Genomic DNA, 18597 nt, shown 5'->3' with positions numbered 1-18597 from the left:
CCGTGGGGCAGCGCGGCAGGACGGAGGAGGCGGGGGGCGGTTCGGGGCGTTTATTGCCGTGGGGCAGCTACTTCTCGTAGCCCGTGGGCAGGGGGTTCATGCGGGGGTTGTGGAAGAACGTGTGGTTCCCGTCGCCCCACGGGAACGGCTGTGGGGAGAGAAGGGAGGGGTCCGTGACGCCACCGCCCCCCGGGTCTGCCCCACAGGGCCCGTCTGCCCCGGCGTCGCGGCTGCCCCACGTCGTATCGACCCCACGGGCCCGTCTGCTCCGGCATCAGGCCTCCTCCAACCCCCGTGTTGACCACCTGCCTCCCCGTCAGGCCTTCCCCGCCCCACACGGGGCCCATGGGGCCCATATGCCCCAACGTTAGATCTTCCCTGCCCCACACGGGCCCCCCCGCCCCAGCTTTCGGTGCTCCCCACCCCACACGAGCCCATCTACCCAACATTAGGTGCTCCCTGCCCCACATGAGCCCATCCACCCCAACGTTAGGTGCTCCCTGCCCCACACGAGCCCATCTACCCCAACATTAGGTGTTCCCCGCCCCACATGAGCCCATCCACCCCAATGTTAGGTGTTCCCTGCCCCACATGAGCCCATCTACCCCAACATTAGGTGTTCTCTGCCCCACATGAGCCCATCTACCCCAACATTAGGTGTTCCCTGCCCCACATGAGCACATCCACCCCAACGTTAGATCTTCCTGCCCCACATGGAGCCCATCTACCCCAACGTTAGGTGCTCCCCGCCCCACATGAGCCCATCCACCCCAACGTTAGGTGCTCCCTGCCCCACACGAGCCCATCTACCCCAACATTAGGTGTACCCTGCCCCACATGAGCCCATCTACCCCAACATTAGGTGTACCCTGCCCCACATGAGCCCATCCACCCCAACGTTAGGTGCTCCCTGCCCCACACGAGCCCATCTACCCCAACATTAGGTGTTCCCTGCCCCACATGAGCCCATCTACCCCAACATTAGGTGTTCCCTGCCCCACATGAGCCCATCTACCCAACATTAGGTGTTCCCTGCCCCACATGAGCCCATCCACCCCAACGTTAGGTGCTCCCTGCCCCACATGAGCCCATCCACCCCAACGTTCGGTGCTCCCCGCCCCACACGAGCCCATCTACCCCAACATTAGGTGTTCCCTGCCCCACATGAGCACATCCACCCCAACATTAGGTGTTCCCTGCCCCACATGAGCCCATCTACCCCAACGTTAGATCTTCCTGCCCCACATGGAGCCCATCTACCCCAGTGTTCGGTGCTCCCCGCCCCACGTGGACCCCATCTACCCCAACGTTGGGCGCTCCCCGCCCCACATGAGCCCATCTACCCCAGCGTTCGGCGCTCCCCGCCCCACGTGGAGCCCATCCACCCCCATCCACCCCCACTCTCGGTGCCCCCGCGGGCCCCCCACCTTGGTGCGGATGCGGAGGTGGTGGTAGGGCACGAAGTCGGGGGGCCGGGCCGGGTGCCGGCTGTGCGCCAGCCGCGCGTTGAGCATGCAGACGGCCACCGCCGGCAGCGCCACCACGAACGACAGCGTCCGCCACGTCCGCGCTGCCCCACAGGCGCCGTGGGGCCGGGGCCCGCCTCGGCCGGGGCCCCCCGCCCCGCCCCACCCCGCCGCCGTCACCCCCCCCCACCGCCGCCGCCACCGCCACCGCCCAAGGTCGCTCTCAAGGTGACCCCGGCGGGAGCCCCCAAACTGCCCCAAATGGCCCCAAAATGCCCGGCTGGGACCCCCTCACTCGCCCCGAGGTGCCCCAGTGCCCCCCAGAGGCCCACCAAACCTGGCTGCCCCCCAAACTGCCCCCCAACCCCAATGTCCCCCCAACCCCAACGACCCCCCAACCCAACATCCCGCCAACCCCAACGTCCTCCAACCCCAATGACCCCCAAACCAACGACCCCCAACCCCAATGACCCCCAACTGCAACTCCAGCGACCCCCAACTCCAATGACCCCCAACCGCAACCCCAACATCCTCCAACCCCAATGACCCCCAAACCAACGACCCCCAACCCCAATGACCCCCAACTGCAACTCCAGCGACCCCCAACTCCAATGACCCCCAACCGCAACCCCAACATCCTCCAACCCAATGACCCCCAAACCAACGACCCCCAACCCCAATGACCCCCAACTGCAACTCCAGCGACCCCCAACTCCAATGACCCCCAACCGCAACCCCAACGTCCTCCAACCCCAATGACCCCCAAACCAACGACCCCCAACCCCAATGACCCCCAACTGCAACTCCAGCGACCCCCAACTGCAACCCCAACGTCCTCCAACCCCAATGACCCCCAACCCAACGACCCCCAACCCCAACGACCCCCCAACCCCAACGACCCCCCAACCCCAATGACCCCCAACACAAAGACCCCCAACCCCAATGACCCCCAACCGCAACCCCAACATCCTCCAACCCCAGTGACCCCCAACCCCAACCTCAATGTCCTCCAACCCCAATGACCCCCAACCCCAATGTCTCCCCAACCCAACATCCCCTCCAACCCCAATGACCCCCAACCCCAACCCCAACGTCCTCCAATCCCAATGACCCCCAACCCAACATCCCCCCAAGCCCAGTGACCCCCAACCCAGCGCCGTGGGCCCCAATGTCCCACCAACCTAGATGTCCCCCAACCCAACACTCCCCCAGCCCCAGTGACCCCCCAACCCAATGTCCCCCAACCCCAACGTTCCCCCAAACTTATCTCCCCCCAACCCAACACCCCCCCTGCCCCCAGCCCCACAGCTCCCCTGACCTCCGGCGCCGTGGGCCGCGGGGGCCGAGGCCAGGCCGCGCCGTGGGGCAGCCCCCCAGGGCACCATGCTGGTGGCCACAAGCTGGACTCCTGTGTCCCGTCCCCCCCCGCCCCAGGCGCCAGCGGCCACGGCCCCCCCAGCCCCACCAATGGGCTGAGGCCTGGCCCCAGCTCGGCGCACGCGTGGGGCCCCCCCCGCCCCCAGGGCGCATTGCAGAGGGGCTAAATATAGCGCTGGGGGAGGGGCGGGCAGGGGGGCCCCGGACGCCTGGGCCCGCGGCAAGGACACTGCTCCCGAGAGGGCCCAGGCGTCCGGGTGTGGGGGGGGTGCCTGAGCGGTGGAGGGGGGGGTGAGATGGGGGTCTGCCCCACACGTGGAGATGGGTCCCGGGGGGTCTCCCCACCCTCCCCTCATCGCTGGGTCCCCATTGACCCACACGTGGTGCAGATGGGTCCTGGGGGGTCTCCCCACCCTCCCCCCATCGCTGGGTCCCCGTTGACCCACACGTGGTGCAGATGGGTCCCGGGGGGTCTCCCCACCCTTCCACCATTGCTGGGTCCCCGTTGACCCACACGTGGTGCAGATGGGTCCTGGGGGGTCTCCCCACCCTCCCCCCATCGCTGGGTCCCCGTTGACCCACGCGTGGTGCAGATGGGTCCTGTGGGGTCTCCCCGCCCTTCCCCCATCGCTGGGTCCCCATTGACCCACACGTGGTGCAGATGGGTCCCGGGGGGTCTCCCCACCCTTCCCCCATCACTGGGTCCCCATTGACCCACATATGGTGCAGATGGGTCCCGTGGGGTCTCCTCACCCTCCCCCCATCACTGGGTCCCCGTTGACCCACACGTGGTGCAGATGGGTCCCGGGGGGTCTCCCCATCCTCCCCCCATCGCTGGGTCCCCATTGACCCACACGTGGTGCAGATGGGTCCCGGGGGGTCTCCCCATCCTCCCCCCATCACTGGGTCCCCATTGACCCACACGTGGTGCAGATGGGTCCCGGGGGGTCTCCCCATCCTCCCCCCATCACTGGGTCCCCATTGACCCACACATGGTGCAGATGGGTCCCGGGGGGTCTCCCCATCCTCCCCCCATCGCTGGGTCCCCATTGACCCACACGTGGTGCAGATGGGTCCCGGGGGGTCTCCCCATCCTCCCCCCATCACTGGGTCCCCATTGACCCACACGTGGTGCAGATGGGTCCCGGGGGGTCTCCCCACCCTCCCCCCATCACTGGGTCCCCGTTGACCCACACGTGGTGCAGATGGGTCCCGGGGGGGTCTCCCCATCCTCCCCCCATCACTGGGTCCCCGTTGACCCACGCGTGGTGCAGATGGGTCCCATGGGGTCTCCCCACCCTCCCCCCATCGCTGCGTCCCCGTTGACCCACGCGCGTGGAGAAGTCTCTCCACCCCCTCCATCGCGCCGAGGAAGCCACCACGCGCGGCGGGCTGGCCGGTCTTTATTGGGGGCGGCCGCTGCGGGGCGCCGGCCCTAGACCTGGGGGTCGGCGGGGCCGCAGAGCAGCAGCGGGTGGCTGTTCTTGCCCTTGTCGTGCCAGCAGACGTCGAAGAAGGGGTAGACGGGGCCGGGGAAGCGCTGGCGGAAGGCGAAGAGCAGCGCCAGCTCGTCGGGGTCGGAGGCGTCGTAGAAGGCGAGGACGCCGTCGGCGAAGCTCAGGTAGAGCCCGAGGCGCGTGGGGCGGCCCGGGGGGCGCAGCGCCCGCGGCTCGCCCGGCCCCACGTGCGCCTCGTAGCTCCGGCCCTCCCTGCAGCTCAGCAGCCAGAAGCCGTTGGAGGGCAGCGGCTGGAGCCGGCCCTTGCGCCCGGCGTCGGCGGCCACCACGCCGAGGCCCCAGCGGGGCTTCTCGCCCACGGCCACCTCCCAGTAGTGCTCGCCGGCGGCCAGGCGCTGCCGGGCCACCAGGCAGTTGGACTTGTCGAAGCGGTCGGGGTGGTCGGCGGCGTCGGCGGGCGCCTGCCGCTGCTCCACGCACTCGACCCGGCGCCCGTCCGGCGACACCAGCAGGTTGGGGTGGGCCGTGGCCGGGTCGAACGTCAGGTCCTCCAGCGCTGCGGGGCGGAGGGAGGGACGGACGGACGGAGGGACGGGCGGGCGGAGGGACGGGCAGAGGGATGGGCGGAGGGATGGGCGGGCAGAGGGATGGATGGACGGAGGGACAGATGGAGGGACGGAGGGATGGATGGAGGGATGGACAGGCAGAGGGACGGATGGATGGAGGGACGGATGGAGGGATGGATGGAGGGACGGATGGAGGGAGGCAGGGATGGGCGGAGGGACAGGTGGAGGGATGGACAGAAGGATGGAGGGATGGACAGAGGGACAGATGGAGGGACGGAGGGATGGATGGAGGGATGGAGGGATGGATGGAGGGATGGACAGAGGGACGGATGGATGGAGGGATGGATGGAGGGATGGATGGAGGGACAGAGAGATGGAGAGATGAATGGATGGACAGAGGGATGGACAGAGCGATGGACAGAGGGAGATGGATGGATGGACAGAGGGAGATGGATGGATGGACAGAGGGAGGGATGGACAGAGGGACGGACAGAGGGACAGAGAGATGGAGAGATGAATGGATGGATGGAGAGATGGATGGAGGGATGGAGGGAGGGGAGGGACGGAGGGATGGAGAGACGGACAGAGGGATGGATGGATGGATTCATGCATGCATGGATGAACAGACGGACGGACGGACGGACGGGCGGACGGACGCACGCACGCACGGATAGAGAGATGGACGGAGGGGCGGGTGAGTGGGTGGAGGGATGGGCAGAGGCACAGCGGGGCGGACGGGCGGGCGGGCGGACGGGCGGGCGGGCGGGAGGGCGGACAGACAGACGGACGGATGAGCGGCCGGGCGGCGGCGCGGCCGGCCCGGGCGCCCTCGGCGCGGCGCCGCACTCACCCGGCATCAGGGCCCGCAGCATCTTCCTCCACACCTGGAACTTGAACTCGTCCGTGACGACGGGCAGGTGGACGTCCAGCCGGGCGGCCGGCGGCGACTCGCCCAGGATCTTCTGCAGCCTGTGGGGCGGGGCGGGGCGGGGCAAGGGGGCGGGGTGGGCGGCGGGGACCCCACCCCCCGGCCCGGCTTGGGGGTGGGGGGGGGTTGGGTGCTGGGGGGCGCCCCACGGCCCGGGGGCTGCACTCACCTGTTGGCCACCAGGCAGTATTTCTAGGGGGGGAGGAGGAAGATGAGGGTGAGGGTGGGGCCGTGGCTCCGCCCCCGCCTTGCCCCGCCCCTGTGGGGAGCATGAGGGGTCCGGGCGGGGCGGGACGGGCCTCTGCTGGGCGGGCTGTGGACCAACCGGCACGCAGCCGTGCAGCCCCCGGCCAATCAGCATCCAAGCGCGTGGCCAACCGGACCCCGCCCACCCACCGCCACCCGGCGACCAACCGGCACCCAACCAGCCACGGAGCAGCACCAGCCAATCACCAGGCAGCACCCAACCAACCACTGGCCAGCACCCAACCACCAATCGCCGCTTAACCAACCACCAACCGGCATCCAATCACCCAATCAACCTGAACCCACCCACCCACCAACCAGCACCCACCATCACTCAACCACCCACCAGCACCCAACCAACCACCAGCCATCACTCAGCCAACCACCAACCAGCACCCAAACACCTGACCAACCAGTCCCCACATAACAAGAGCCCAACCAACCACCAGCCATCACTCAGCCAACCACCAACCAGCACCCAAACACCTGACCAACCAGTCCCCACATAACAAGAATCCAACCAACCACCAACCAGCACCAGCCACCCACCAACCAGCACTCAACAGCCAACCAGCACCCAACCAACCACCATCACTCAACCAACCCTCAACCGCCCACCATCACTCAACCAACCAGCAGCCAGCACCAACCCACTCAACCACCACCCAACTAACCACCATCACTCAACCAACCCTCAACCGCCCACCAACCATCACTCAACCAACCACCAACCAGCACCAACCACCCACCAACCACCACCTAACAGCCAACCAGCACCCAACCGACCACCATCACTCAACCAACCCTCAACTGCCCACCAACCATCACTCAACCAACCACCAACCAGCACCAACCCACTCAACCACCACCCAACTAACCACCATCACTCAACCAACCCTCAACCGCCCACCAACCATCACTCAACCAACCACCAACCAGCACCAACCACCACCCAACTGACCACCATCACTCAACCAACCCTCAATCACCCACCATCACTCAACCAACCACCAGCCAGCACCAACCACCCACCAACCAGCACCAGCCACCCAACAGCCAGCACCCAACAGCCAACCAATCACCATCACTCAACCAACCATCACTCAACCATCACTCAGCTGCCCAAGAACCATCACTAGACCACCCACCAACCAGCACCCAACCAACTGGTCAGCTAGAACCCAACCAATCAGCACCCAGTGACCTGGCCAACCAGCACCCACCCGACCAGCCACGGCTCAGCCGCCCAGCGCCCACGGCCCCGGCGGCGCGCCGGCGGCTCACCCGGAGGAAGGCGGTCTGGGTCTCCTCCTGCACCTCCTCCAGCACGGCCTCCATCTGCCGCAGCTGCTCCAGGTAGTGGCCCACGGTGCCGCGCTCGCCCTGCAGGGCCGCCACGGCCTGGGCCTGCACCTTCTCCGCCTCCTCGCCCAGGGAGGTCTCCAGCGCCCCCAGGAAGCTCCTCATCACCCCCAGCTGCTCCGCGACCTGGCGCCTGAACTGCGCCACCGTGTCCTGCGGGAGGCGTCGCGCTCGTCTCCCCGGGGCGCCCGGCCGGGGACCGTCGCGGGGTCTCCCACCTCCCCCGGGCCTCGGACACGTCGTCCTCTGCCAGCGCAGAGCCTCCCTTGGCCGCTGCGGACTCGCTCCACCGCGCTCCGTGGTTGCAACGTCTACGACGTCCCCCCGGGACGCGGCTCCTGCCCCATCGTGTCACCCTAGGGTCTCCCCGGGCTTCGGGGACCTCGTTCCACCACGCTCCGTGGTTGCAACGTCTACGACGTCCCCCCGGGACGCGGCTCCTGCCCCATCGTGTCACCCCAGGGTCTCCCCGGGCTTCGGGGACCTCGTTCCACCGCGCTCCGTGGTTGCAACGTCTACGACGTCCCCCCGGGACGCGGCTCCTGCCCCATCGTGTCACCCTAGGGTCTCCCCGGGCTTCGGGGACCTCGTTCCACCACGCTCTGTGGTTGCAACGTCTACGACGTCCCCCCGGGACGCGGCTCCTGCCCCATCATGTCACCCTAGGGTCTCCCCGGGCTTCGGGGACCTCGTTCCACCACGCTCCGTGGTTGCAACGTCTACGACGTCCCCCCGGGACGCGGCTCCTGCCCCATCGTGTCACCCTAGGGTCTCCCCGGGCTTCGGGGACCTCGTTCCACCACGCTCCGTGGTTGCAACGTCTACGACGTCCCCCCGGGACGTGGCTCCTGCCCCATCATGTCACCCTAGGGTCTCCCCGGGCTTCGGGGACCTCGTTCCACCACGCTCCGTGGTTGCAACGTCTACAACATCCCCCCGGGACGCGGCTCCTGCCCCATCGTGTCACCCTAGGGTCTCCCCGGGCTTCGGGGACCTCGTTCCACCGCGCTCTGTGGTTGCAACGTCTACGACGTCGCCCCGGGACGCGGCTCCTGCCCCATCGTGTCACCCCAGGGTCTCCCCGGGCTTCGGGGACCTCGTTCCACCGCGCTCCGTGGTTGCAACGTCTACGACGTCCCCCCGGGACGCGGCTCCTGCCCCATCATGTCACCCTAGGGTCTCCCCGGGCTTCGGGGACCTCGTTCCACCACGCTCCGTGGTTGCAACGTCTACGACGTCCCCCCAGGACGTGGCTCCTGCCCCATCATGTCACCCTAGGGTCTCCCCGGGCTTTGGGGACCTCGTTCCACCACGCTCCGTGGTTGCAACGTCTACGACATCCCCCTGGGATGTGGCTCCTGCCCCATCATGTCACCCTAGGGTCTCCCCGGGCTTCGGGGACCTCGTTCCACCACGCTCCGTGGTTGCAACGTCTACGATGTCCCCCCGGGACGCGGCTCCTGCCCCATCGTGTCACCCTAGGGTCTCCCCGGGCTTCGGGGACCTCGTTCCACCACGCTCCGTGGTTGCAACGTCTACGATGTCCCCCCGGGACGCGTCTCCTGCCCCATCATGTCACCCCAGGGTCTCCCCAGGCTTCGGGGACCTCGTTCCACCACGCTCTGTGGTTGCAACGTCTACGACGTCCCCCTGGGACGCGGCTCCTGCCCCATCGTGTCACCCCAGGGTCTCCCCGGGCTTCGGGGACCTCGTTCCACCGCGCTCCGTGGTTGCAACGTCTACGACGTCCCCCCGGGACGCGGCTCCTGCCCCATCGTGTCACCCTAGGGTCTCCCCGGGCTTCGGGGACCTCGTTCCACCACGCTCCGTGGTTGCAACGTCTACGACGTCCCCCCGGGACGCGGCTCCTGCCCCGTCCTGGGGCCTCCTCACCTCCACCTCAGCGATCTGCTGGTCCAGCAGGGCCATGGTCTTCTCCTTGCGGGCCTGGGCCTCCTGGAGCTGCGCCTGCTGCTGGGGCACGAGCTTCTGCGCCGGCGGGGAAGGGGAGAGGCGGCCGTCAGCGGCGGCGCGGGCGGGCCCGACGCCGGGGCAGAGGGGCACGCGCGGGCGGCGGGCGGCACCTTCATGCGGCGGTGGGCCTCGGCGGCGGGCAGGACGCGGTGGCCCCGGTGCTTGCCCAGGGAGGCGCAGAGGCCGCAGATGACCTGGCGGTCGCCCTCGCAGAAGATGCTCAGCGGGTCGCCGTGCTCCTCGCAGTGGTCCAGCGGCAGCTGCCGCCAGCAGGCCACCAGGTGCTCCAGGGGCTCGTTGACGCGGAGCTGCTCGGGGCGGGCCGGGCCGCCGCACGTGGGGCAGACCCCCGCCGGGCCCCCCGGCCGCTCCAGGCAGGGCCGGCAGAACGTGTGGCCGCACTCGGCCGTCACCGGCGCCCGGAACAGCTCCCGGCACAGCGGGCAGCTCAGATCCCGCCGCATGCTCTGCGCCAGCAGCTGGGCCGGCGGCGGGGACGGGGGGTCCGACATGGCGCCTGCCGCGGGCGGCGGGGGGGGGGTCAGCGGGGACGCCTGGGCCCCCCCCCCACCCAGGGGTGGGGGACGCCTGGGCCCCCCTGGGGAAGGGGGACGCCTGGGACCCCCCCCACCCAGGGGTGGGGGACGCCTGGGCCCCCCTGGGGAAGGGGGACACCTGGGCCCCTTGGGGGACGCCTGGGCCCCTTGGGGGTAGGGGACACCTGGGCCCCCCCACCCGGGGGGAGGGGACGCCTGGGCCCCTTGGGGGGTGGGGGACGCCTGGGCCCCCCCACCCGGGGGGAGGGAGGCGCCTGGGCCCCCCCCCAGGGGAGGGGGACGCCTGGGCCCCTTGGGGGGTGGGGGACGCCTGGGCCCCCCCACCCGGGGGGAGGGGGACGCCTGGGCCCCTTGGGGGGTGGGGGACGCCTGGGCCCCCCCACCCGGGGGGAGGGGGATGCCTGGGCCCCCCTGGGGAAGGGGGACGCCTGGGCCCCTTGGGGGTAGAGGACGCCTGGGCCCCCCCACCCGGGGGGAGGGGGACGCCTGGGCCCCTTGGGGGGTGGGGGACGCCTGGGCCCCCCCCCACCCGGGGGGAGGGGGACGCCTGGGCCCCTTGGGGGGTGGGGGACGCCTGGGCCCCCCCACCCAGGGGGAGGGGGGCGCCTGGGCCCCCCCCGGGGGAGGGGGACGCCTGGGCCCCCCCACCCGGGGGGAGGGGACGCCTGGGCCCCTTGGGGGGTGGGGGACGCCTGGGCCCCCCCCACCCGGGGGGAGGGGGACGCCTGGGCCCCCCGGGGGACGCCTGGGCCCCTTGGAGGTGGGGGATGCCTGGGCCCCCCCCACCCGGGGGGAGGAGGACGCCTGGGCCCCTTGAGGTGGGCTCCTGGGTATCACCACACTCCATACCCCATAGACACTATAGGGTCTATAGGGCAGCCCCACACCCCAACATGCCCCCTGGATGCTATGGGGTCTATAGGGCAGCCCCACACCCCAACAGGCCCCCTAGATGGTATGGGGTCTATAGGGCAGCCCCACACCCCAACAGGCCCCCTAGATGGTATGGGGTCTATAGGGCAGCCCCACCTCCCAACGTGCCCCCTAGATGCTATGGTGTCTATAGGGCAGCCCCACACCCCGATGTGCCCCCTAGATTCTACAGGGTCTATAGGGCAGCCCCACACCTCATAGGGCACCCCAGAACCCGGTGCACCCCCTGGATGCTATGGGGGGGCCCCACAGGCGTCTGCAGCCTCTATAGGGGCTGCGCCGGCCCCGGCCCCTATGGGCTCCATACGGCACTGCCCCACGGAACCCGTTTTCCCGGCAGCGTCAGCGCCTGTGAGTCAGCAAAGGCCCCATAGGGCCCCGCCGAGGGACCTATAGGGCCCATAGGGCCCCGCTGTGGCGGCTGCAGAGCCTCCCCCCGAGGACTATAGGGCCCCCCTGGCTGCCGGGCTGCTATAGGGCCCATACAGCTCCCCCCCCAGCGCTATAGGGCCCCCAGGGCCCTATATGGTCCCCTCCCTGCTACAGGTTTTGCACAGTCATCCCAGGGCTGAGACGTCTGCCCCACAACTGCCATGGGGCTATACGGACCCCCCCCCCCTTGGGGCTGCTATGGGGCCCACTGAGCCCCCCCCCCAGCACTATAGGGCTGACGCAGCCTCCCCACAGGGGCTATAGGGGCTATAGCCCCCCCCCCAGGCTCTATGCACCCCCAGGCGCTATAGGGCTGTGCGCTGCCCCACCACCCCCGGGGATGCTATAGGGCCCCCGGGGGTGCTATAGGGTCTATACACCCCACCTGGGTGCTATAGGGCCCATACACCCCCCACCTGAACCCTCGGGGACGCTATAGGGCCTGGGCCCCCCACTCTGCTTCTATAGGTCCCGCATGGCCTCCTCCAACCCCAAGGATGCTATAGGGCCCCCCCACCCCCTAGCACCCAGGGATGCTATAGGGCCCCCGGGGATGCTATAGGGTCCATGCACCCCCCCCCCCACCCCGGTGCTATAGGGCCTCCCTGCCCCCCCCCCAACCCCTGGGGACGCTATAGGGCCCTGGGGACGCTATAGGGCCCCTGGGGACGCTATAGGGCCCCCGGGGCTCTCACCGGGGCGTCGGGTCCGTCGGCGTCTGCGGCCCCCGCGCTGCCGCCGCCTATTTATGGCCCTTGGGGGGGGGGGCGGGGAGGCTGCCCGGACGCCTGGGCCCATTCCCCCCCCCCCCCCGGATGCCTGGGCCCGCTACGTCCCCCCCCCCTTTCCCATCCCCCCCTCGGACGCCTGGGCCCGCTACGCTCCCCCCCCATCCCCCCCTCGGACGCCTGGGCCCACTACGCTCCCCCCCCACCATCTCCCCCCTCCCGGACGCCTGGGCCCCTTCCCGTAACTGGGGGCCTCCTGCGGACGCCTCCCCCCGGTGGGGGGGGTGTCCCCGGACGCCTGGGCCCCTGGTGAGGTGGGGGAGGGGTGGAAGTCCCCGGACGCCTGGGCCCCCTGCCCAGGCCGACAGGGTTTGACCGCCCGGGGCAGGTGGCACCGTCCCGGACGCCTGGGCCCCTGGCGGGGGCAGGGGGGGGGGGATGGGGGATGGGCCCCTGGGGAGGGGGGAGGGGCAGGCTGCACTGTGGGGCTGAACCCCTACCCAGTGCCTCCCAGTATCCCCCAGTCACTCCCAGTATCCCCCAGTCACTCCCAGTTGCTCCCCAATCACTCCTGGTCACCCCCAGTAACCCCCAGCCGCCCCCTCACTAAGCCCCAGTAACTCCCAGTATCTTCCAGTCACCCCCATTCACCCCCCAATAAATCCCAGTATCCCCCAGTCACCCCCCCAGTAACTCCCAGTCACCCCTCAGTAACTCCCAGTATCCCCTAGTCACCACCCAGTATCTCCCAGTGCCCCCCCCAGTATCCCTCAATCGCTCCCAGTATCCCCCAGTCATCACCCATTCACCCCCCCAGTAACTCCCGGTATCCCCCAGTGCTCCCCAGTGGCTCCCAGTATTCCCCAGTCGACCCCCCCCCCGAGGACGGGAAACGGCGGGGGCGGGGCCGCCGCAGAGGGGGCGTGGCCGCCGCGGAGGGGGGCGGGTCTATGCAAATGACACCGCCCCCGACGCTGCCGTTACCCATCGGCCCCCGCGGCTGGGGGAGGGGGGGGGGGCGGAGCCAGGAGCGCGGCTGCTCCCGGACGCCTGGGCCCTTGGGACGCGGTGAGGGCCATGGGGAAGGGCCGGGGGGGTCCCGGACGCCTGGGCCCCCTGTGGGGTGTGTGGGGCAGAGCGGGGCCCCCCCGGACGCCTGGGCCCCCTGTGGGGTGTGTGGGGCGGAGCAGGGCCCCCCCCGGACGCCTGGGCCCCCTCGGACGCCTGGGCCCCCTGTGGGGTGTGTGGGGCAGAGCGGGGCCCCCCGGACGCCTGGGCCCCCTGTGGGGTGTGTGGGGCGGAGCAGGGCCCCCCCCGGACGCCTGGGCCCCCTCGGACGCCTGGGCCCCCTGTGGGGTGTGTGGGATCCCCCGGACGCCTGGGCCCCCTGTGGGGTGTGTGGGGCAGAGCGGGGCCCCCTCGGACGCCTGGGCCCCCTGAATGCCTGGGCCTGCTGTGGGGGGATGTGTGGGGCAGAGCAGGGTGCCCCAGACTCCTGGGTTCCCCATGGGGCAGAGCGGGGCCCCCCAGATGCCTGGGACCCTCATGGGGTGTGTGGGGCAGAGTAGGGCCCTCATGACACTTGGGTCCCCTATGGGGTGTGTGGGGCCCCCTGGACGCCTGGGCCCCCCAGAGGCCTGGACCCCCCATTGGGGGCTATGTGGGGTGGAATGGGCCCCCCCGGACGCCTGGGCCCTCCGTGGGGGGCTGTGTGGGGTGGAGTGGGGCACCCCGGACACCTGGGACCCCCGTGGGGGGCTGTGTGGGGTGGAATGGGGTCCCGCGGACGCCTGGGCCCCCCATGGGGGGCTGTGTGGGGTGGAATGGGCCCCCCCGGACACCTGGGCCCCCCATGGGGGGCTGTGTGGGGTGGAGTGGGGCCCCCCGGATGCCTGGGCCCCCCATGGGGGGCTGTGTGGGGTGGAGTGGGGCCCCCCGGACGCCTGGGCCCCCCATGGGGGGCTGTGTGGGGTGGAGTGGGGCCCCCCGGATGCCTGGGCCCCCCATGGGGGGCTGTGTGGGGCCCCCCGGACGCCTGGGCCCTCCGTGGGGGGCTGTGTGGGGTGGAGTGGGGCCCCCGGACGCCTGGGCCCCCCATGGGGGGCTGTGTGGGGCGCCCCGGACGCCTGGGCCCTCTGTGGGGGGCTGTGTGGGGTGGAATGGGGCCCCCCGGACGCCTGGGACCCCATGGGGGGCTGTGTGGGGTGCCCCGGACGCCTGGGCCCTCTGTGGGGGGCTGTGTGGGGTGGAGTGGGGCCCCCGGACGCCTGGGCCCCCCATGGGGGGCTGTGTGGGGCGCCCCGGACGCCTGGGCTCTCCGTGGGGGGCTGTGTGGGGTGGAGTGGGGCCCCCCGGACGCCTGGGACCCCCGTGGGGGGCTGTGTGGGGTGGAATGGGGCCCCCCGGATGCCTGGGCCCCCCATGGGGGGCTGTGTGGGGCGCCCCGGACGCCTGGGCCCCCCGCGCACACCGCTCATCGCCCCGGCGGCCCCCAGCCCCATGGCGGCTGCGGCGGCGGCGGGGGCGGCCCTGGCGCGGGCCCGCCGTCCCGTGGGGCTGGCGGCGGCCCGGTGCCCCCTGCATGTGGGGCCGGCGGCGGCGGCCGGCCACAACCGCTGGTCCAAGGTGCGGGGGGTGAAGGGGCCCCGCGACGCCGCCCGGAGCCGCCTCTTCCAGCGCCTCGGGGGGCTGCTGCGCGTCGCCGCCCGCGGTGCGTCCGCCCGGGCCCACGGCGACCCACGGCGACCCACGGCGACCCACGGCGGGGGGGGGAGGGGAGGGGGGCACCATGGCGGGACACATGGGGCGGGGTGGGGTGGGAGGGCCACAGCGGGACATGTGGGGAGACCCGTGGGGAGACCTGCCCAGGCCCACAGTGACCCACTGTGACCCACGGCGTGGGGGGAGGGACCCACGGGGACACACAGGGAAGCCCACGGGGACCCAGGGAGACCCACAGGGACCCATGGGGAGCCCCACATATCCCCCCCCACCAAGCCCCACGGAGCACCCCCCCCAGATTGCCCCACTGAGCCCCATGGATCCCCCCCCCCATGGAACCCCCCACAGATCCCCCTGGATCTGCCCCTGCTGCCCTGGTTCCTCCAGCTCCCCAGAGGGTCCCTCAGCCCCACATCACGCCCTGGGGGCGGGGGGTCTCTCAGCCCCATGTCCTGCCATTGGAGGGTCCCTCAGCCCCACATCACACCCTGGGGGGGGGGGGTCTCTCAGCCCCATGTCCTGCCATTGGAGGGTCCCTCAGCCCCACATCACACCCTGGGGGCGGGGGGTCTCTCAGCCCCATGTCCTGCCATTGGAGGGTCCCTCAGCCCCACATCATGCCCGGGGGGGGGGGTCTCTCAGCCCCATGTCCTGCCATTGGAGGGTCCCTCAGCCCCACATCATGCCCTGGGGGGGGGTCTCTCAGCCCCATGTCCTGCCATTGGAGGGTCCCTCAGCCCCACATCACGCCCTGGGGGGTGGGGGGTCTCTCAGCCCCATGTCCTGCCATTGGAGGGTCCCTCAGCCCCACATCACGCCCTGGGGGGGGGGTCCCTCATCTCCATGTCCCACCCTTAGGAGGTCCCTCAGCCCCACGTCGCACCCTTGGGAGGTCCCTCAGCCCCACATCACACTCTGGGGGTTCCGCCGCCCCACATCACCCCTCCCGCCCCACGGACCCCCCCCTCCCCGCCCCCCGGTGATCACGACCGCTCCGGCGCCGCAGAGGGGGGTCCGGACCCGGCGCTCAACGCCCAGTTGGCCAACGTGGTGGAGCAGTGCCGGGCGAAGAACATGCCCAAGGCCTCCATCGAGGCGGCCCTGCGCGGCGCGGTGGGTGTCCCCGTCCCCCCACCGCCCCGGCCTCCCGGGCCGGCCGCCCCACTGGCCGCCCCCCCGCCCCGAACCCGGCTCTCCCGGCCCCGGCAGGAGAAGACGGCGTCGGAGCGGCTCCTCTACGAGGCCCGGGGCCCCGGCGGCGCGGCCCTGCTCCTCGAGGTGCTCACGGACAACCCCCGGCGGAGCCAGCAGACCCTCCGGCTCGTCCTCGCCCGCCACGGGTGGGTCCTCGGCGTGGGGTGGGGTTGGAGGGGGGGGGGTGGGTTGGCCCGGCCCGGCCCGGCCGCCGGCTGAGCCGGGCGCCCGTGGCCGCAGGGGCGCGATGGCCGACGGCGCCCGGCACAGCTTCGAGCGGAAGGGGGTGGTGCGCGTGGCCCCCCGGGACGCCCGCGGCCGCCCCGTCTCGCTGGAGGCGGCCCTGGAAGCGGCGCTGGAGGCCGGGGCCCAGGACGTCGAGGAGGACGACGAGGAGGATGACGAAGAGGAGCCGGTGCTGAAGGTGGGTGAGGAGGGCGGTCAGCCGGCCGGGGCTGTCCCCAGCCGCTTGGCCGTCCTCAGCTCTCCCCGAGATGCTCTTGACCGTCTCGGAGCATCCCCAACTGCTCTTGGCCAACCTTGGCCATCCTCAACTGCTCTTGGCCAACCTTGGCCATCCTCTACTGGTCTTGGCCAGCCTTGGCCATCCTCAACTGCTCTTGGCCAACCTTGGCCATCCCCAACTGTCCCCAGCCGCTTGGCCGTCTTCAGCTCTCCCCGAGATGCTCTTGACCATCTAGGACCATCCCCAACTGCTCTTGGCCAACCTTGGCCATCCTCAACTGTCCCCAGCTGCTTGGCCGTCTTCAGCTCTCCCCGAGATGCTCTTGACCATCTAGGACCATCCCCAACTGCTCTTGGCCAACCTTGGCCATCCCCAACTGCTCTTGGCCAACCTTGGCCATCCTTGACTGTCCCCCAACTGCTCTTGGCCAACCTTGGCCATCCTCAACTGCTCTTGGCCAGCCTTGGCCATCCTCAACTGTTCTTGGCCAACCTTGGCTGTCCTCAACTGCTCTTGGCCAACCTTGGCCGTCCTCAACTGCTCTTGGCCAACCTTGGCCGTCCTTGACTGTCCCCACCTGCTCTTGGCCAGCCTTGGCCATCCTCAACTGCTATTGGCCAACCTTGGCCATCCTCAACTGTCCCCAGCCGCTCTCGGCCGTCTTCAGTTCTCCCTGAGATGCTCTTGACCATCTAGGACCATCCCCAACCACTCTTGGCCAACCTTGGCCATCCTCAACTGCTCTTGGCCAACCTTGGCCATCCCCAACTGTCCCCAGCCGCTCTTGGCCAGCCTTGGCCAGCCTCAACTGTCCCCACCTGCTCTTGGCCATCCTTGACTGTCCCGAACTGCTCTTGGCCAACCTTGGCCACCCCCAACCGCTCTTCGCCAACCGTGGCCATCCTTACGTGTCCTCAACTGCTCTTGGCCATCCCTTGGCCAATCTTGGATGTCCTCAACTGTCCCCTACCGTTCTTGAGCGCCTGGGACCATCCACGGCCGCTCCTGCGCCTGTCTTGGCAGTTCTTGACTGCTCTTGGCCAGGCTCTGCCGCTCCCAACCGCTCTCCGACTGCTCCCAGCTGCTCCTGGCTGCTACTGACCGTTCCCAACCGCCCTTGGTCACTCCTGGTCGCTCCTGACTGCCCCTTGGTCACTCCTGGTCACTCCTGACCACCCTTGGTTGCTCCTGGTGTCTCTTGGTTGCTCCCCAACCACCCTTGGCCATTCTTGGCCACTCACAACCACCCCTGGTGGCTCCTGGTCGCGCTCGGCCATTCCTGGTTGCTCCCCAACCATCCTTGGCCATTCCTGGTCGCTCTTGGCCATTCCTGGTTGCTCCCCGACCACCCTCGGCCGTTCCTGGACCCCCTTGGACCTGACCTTGGACTTGGTTGCTCCCCACAGTTCGTCTGCGAGGCCTCGGCGCTGCGGGACGTGCGGGAGCGTCTGGAGGCGTCGGGGCTGCGCCCGCTCTCCGCCGCGCTCGAGTACCTGCCCCGGGAGCGGGCGCAGCTCTCGGAGGCGGCGCTGGAGCAGGCGGCGCGCCTGCTCGACGCCCTCGGCGCCTGCCCCGACGTCGTCCGCGTCTACGACAACATCCGGTAGGAGCCGTCGCGCGCCGCGAGGGACACGCGGGCGCGCGGCACCGAGATGGAGCCACGGACGTGCAGCGCCGAGCACCGAGATGGACCCATGGACGTGCAGCACCGAGCACCAAGATGGACCCATGGATGTGCAACGCCATGATGGACCCATGGACATGCAGCACCAAAATGGACCCATGGACGTGCAGCACCGAGCACCAAGATGGACCCATGGACGTGCAACGCCAAGATGGACCCATGGACATGCAGCACCAAGATGGACCCATGGACATGCAGCACCAAAATGGACCCATGGATGTGCAGCGCCAAGGTGGCCCCATGGATGTGCAGCCCTGGGGCCGACCCACGGACGTGCAGCTCCACTTGGGGGGCGACAATAAAACCCTGGTGTGACCCCGCCTCCATCCTCGTTGCTCCGCCCATGCCACATAAGCACCTCCCCCTTGCTTGCATGTGGCTCTGCCCACTGAGCAGGCTTCCTGCATTGGCCCCCCCAGTGGGTGTGGTGCAGGGTGGCTCATTAGCATGGCCACGCCCAAAGAATGGCCGCCCAATCGCATGGCCTTATGGCCCCACCCACGTGT

The 18597-nt window shown here is 70.1% G+C and overlaps 3 protein-coding genes across 5 annotated transcripts; 1 reads left to right on the top strand and 2 right to left on the bottom strand.

Moving 5' to 3' along the window:
- Positions 1 to 35: 35 nt before the first annotated feature.
- LOC134154211 (cytochrome c oxidase subunit 6A2, mitochondrial-like) lies at positions 36 to 2923 on the bottom strand. Its single transcript, XM_062600927.1, has 3 exons — positions 2785 to 2923; positions 1428 to 1570; positions 36 to 148 (listed from the first exon to the last, which is right to left on the bottom strand). The coding sequence occupies exons 1-3, from the start codon at positions 2849 to 2851 to the stop codon at positions 68 to 70; spliced, it is 291 nt and encodes a 96-aa protein (XP_062456911.1). The 5' UTR covers positions 2852 to 2923; the 3' UTR covers positions 36 to 67.
- A 1307-nt stretch (positions 2924 to 4230) lies between these two features.
- On the bottom strand, positions 4231 to 12092 carry TRIM72 (tripartite motif containing 72). 3 transcript variants are annotated; one of them, XM_062600929.1, is made up of 7 exons: positions 11994 to 12092; positions 9487 to 9893; positions 9296 to 9391; positions 7325 to 7555; positions 5964 to 5986; positions 5717 to 5835; positions 4231 to 4856 (listed from the first exon to the last, which is right to left on the bottom strand). In XM_062600929.1, the coding sequence occupies exons 2-7, from the start codon at positions 9886 to 9888 to the stop codon at positions 4279 to 4281; spliced, it is 1449 nt and encodes a 482-aa protein (XP_062456913.1). In that variant the 5' UTR covers positions 9889 to 9893; positions 11994 to 12092; the 3' UTR covers positions 4231 to 4278. The 3 variants fall into 3 exon arrangements, with proteins under 3 accessions (XP_062456913.1, XP_062456915.1, XP_062456914.1); XM_062600931.1 differs by lacking the exons at positions 4231 to 4856; positions 5717 to 5835; positions 5964 to 5986; positions 11994 to 12092 and adding an exon at positions 10052 to 11369 and having other exon boundaries at positions 7467 to 7555; positions 9487 to 9991; XM_062600930.1 differs by lacking the exons at positions 4231 to 4856; positions 5717 to 5835; positions 5964 to 5986; positions 11994 to 12092 and adding an exon at positions 10659 to 11369 and having other exon boundaries at positions 7467 to 7555; positions 9487 to 10625.
- Positions 12093 to 13051: 959 nt separating this feature from the next.
- On the top strand, positions 13052 to 18406 carry LOC134154216 (translational activator of cytochrome c oxidase 1). Its single transcript, XM_062600933.1, has 6 exons — positions 13052 to 13094; positions 14522 to 14736; positions 15754 to 15860; positions 15957 to 16087; positions 16182 to 16365; positions 17814 to 18406. The coding sequence occupies exons 2-6, from the start codon at positions 14526 to 14528 to the stop codon at positions 18012 to 18014; spliced, it is 834 nt and encodes a 277-aa protein (XP_062456917.1). The 5' UTR covers positions 13052 to 13094; positions 14522 to 14525; the 3' UTR covers positions 18015 to 18406.
- The last annotated feature ends 191 nt before the right edge of the window (positions 18407 to 18597 follow it).

Source organism: Rhea pennata, unplaced genomic scaffold (assembly GCF_028389875.1).
Source record: "Rhea pennata isolate bPtePen1 unplaced genomic scaffold, bPtePen1.pri scaffold_160, whole genome shotgun sequence".
Taxonomy (NCBI): domain Eukaryota; kingdom Metazoa; phylum Chordata; class Aves; order Rheiformes; family Rheidae; genus Rhea; species Rhea pennata.
This window is presented reverse-complemented; position numbering and strand designations above follow the sequence as displayed.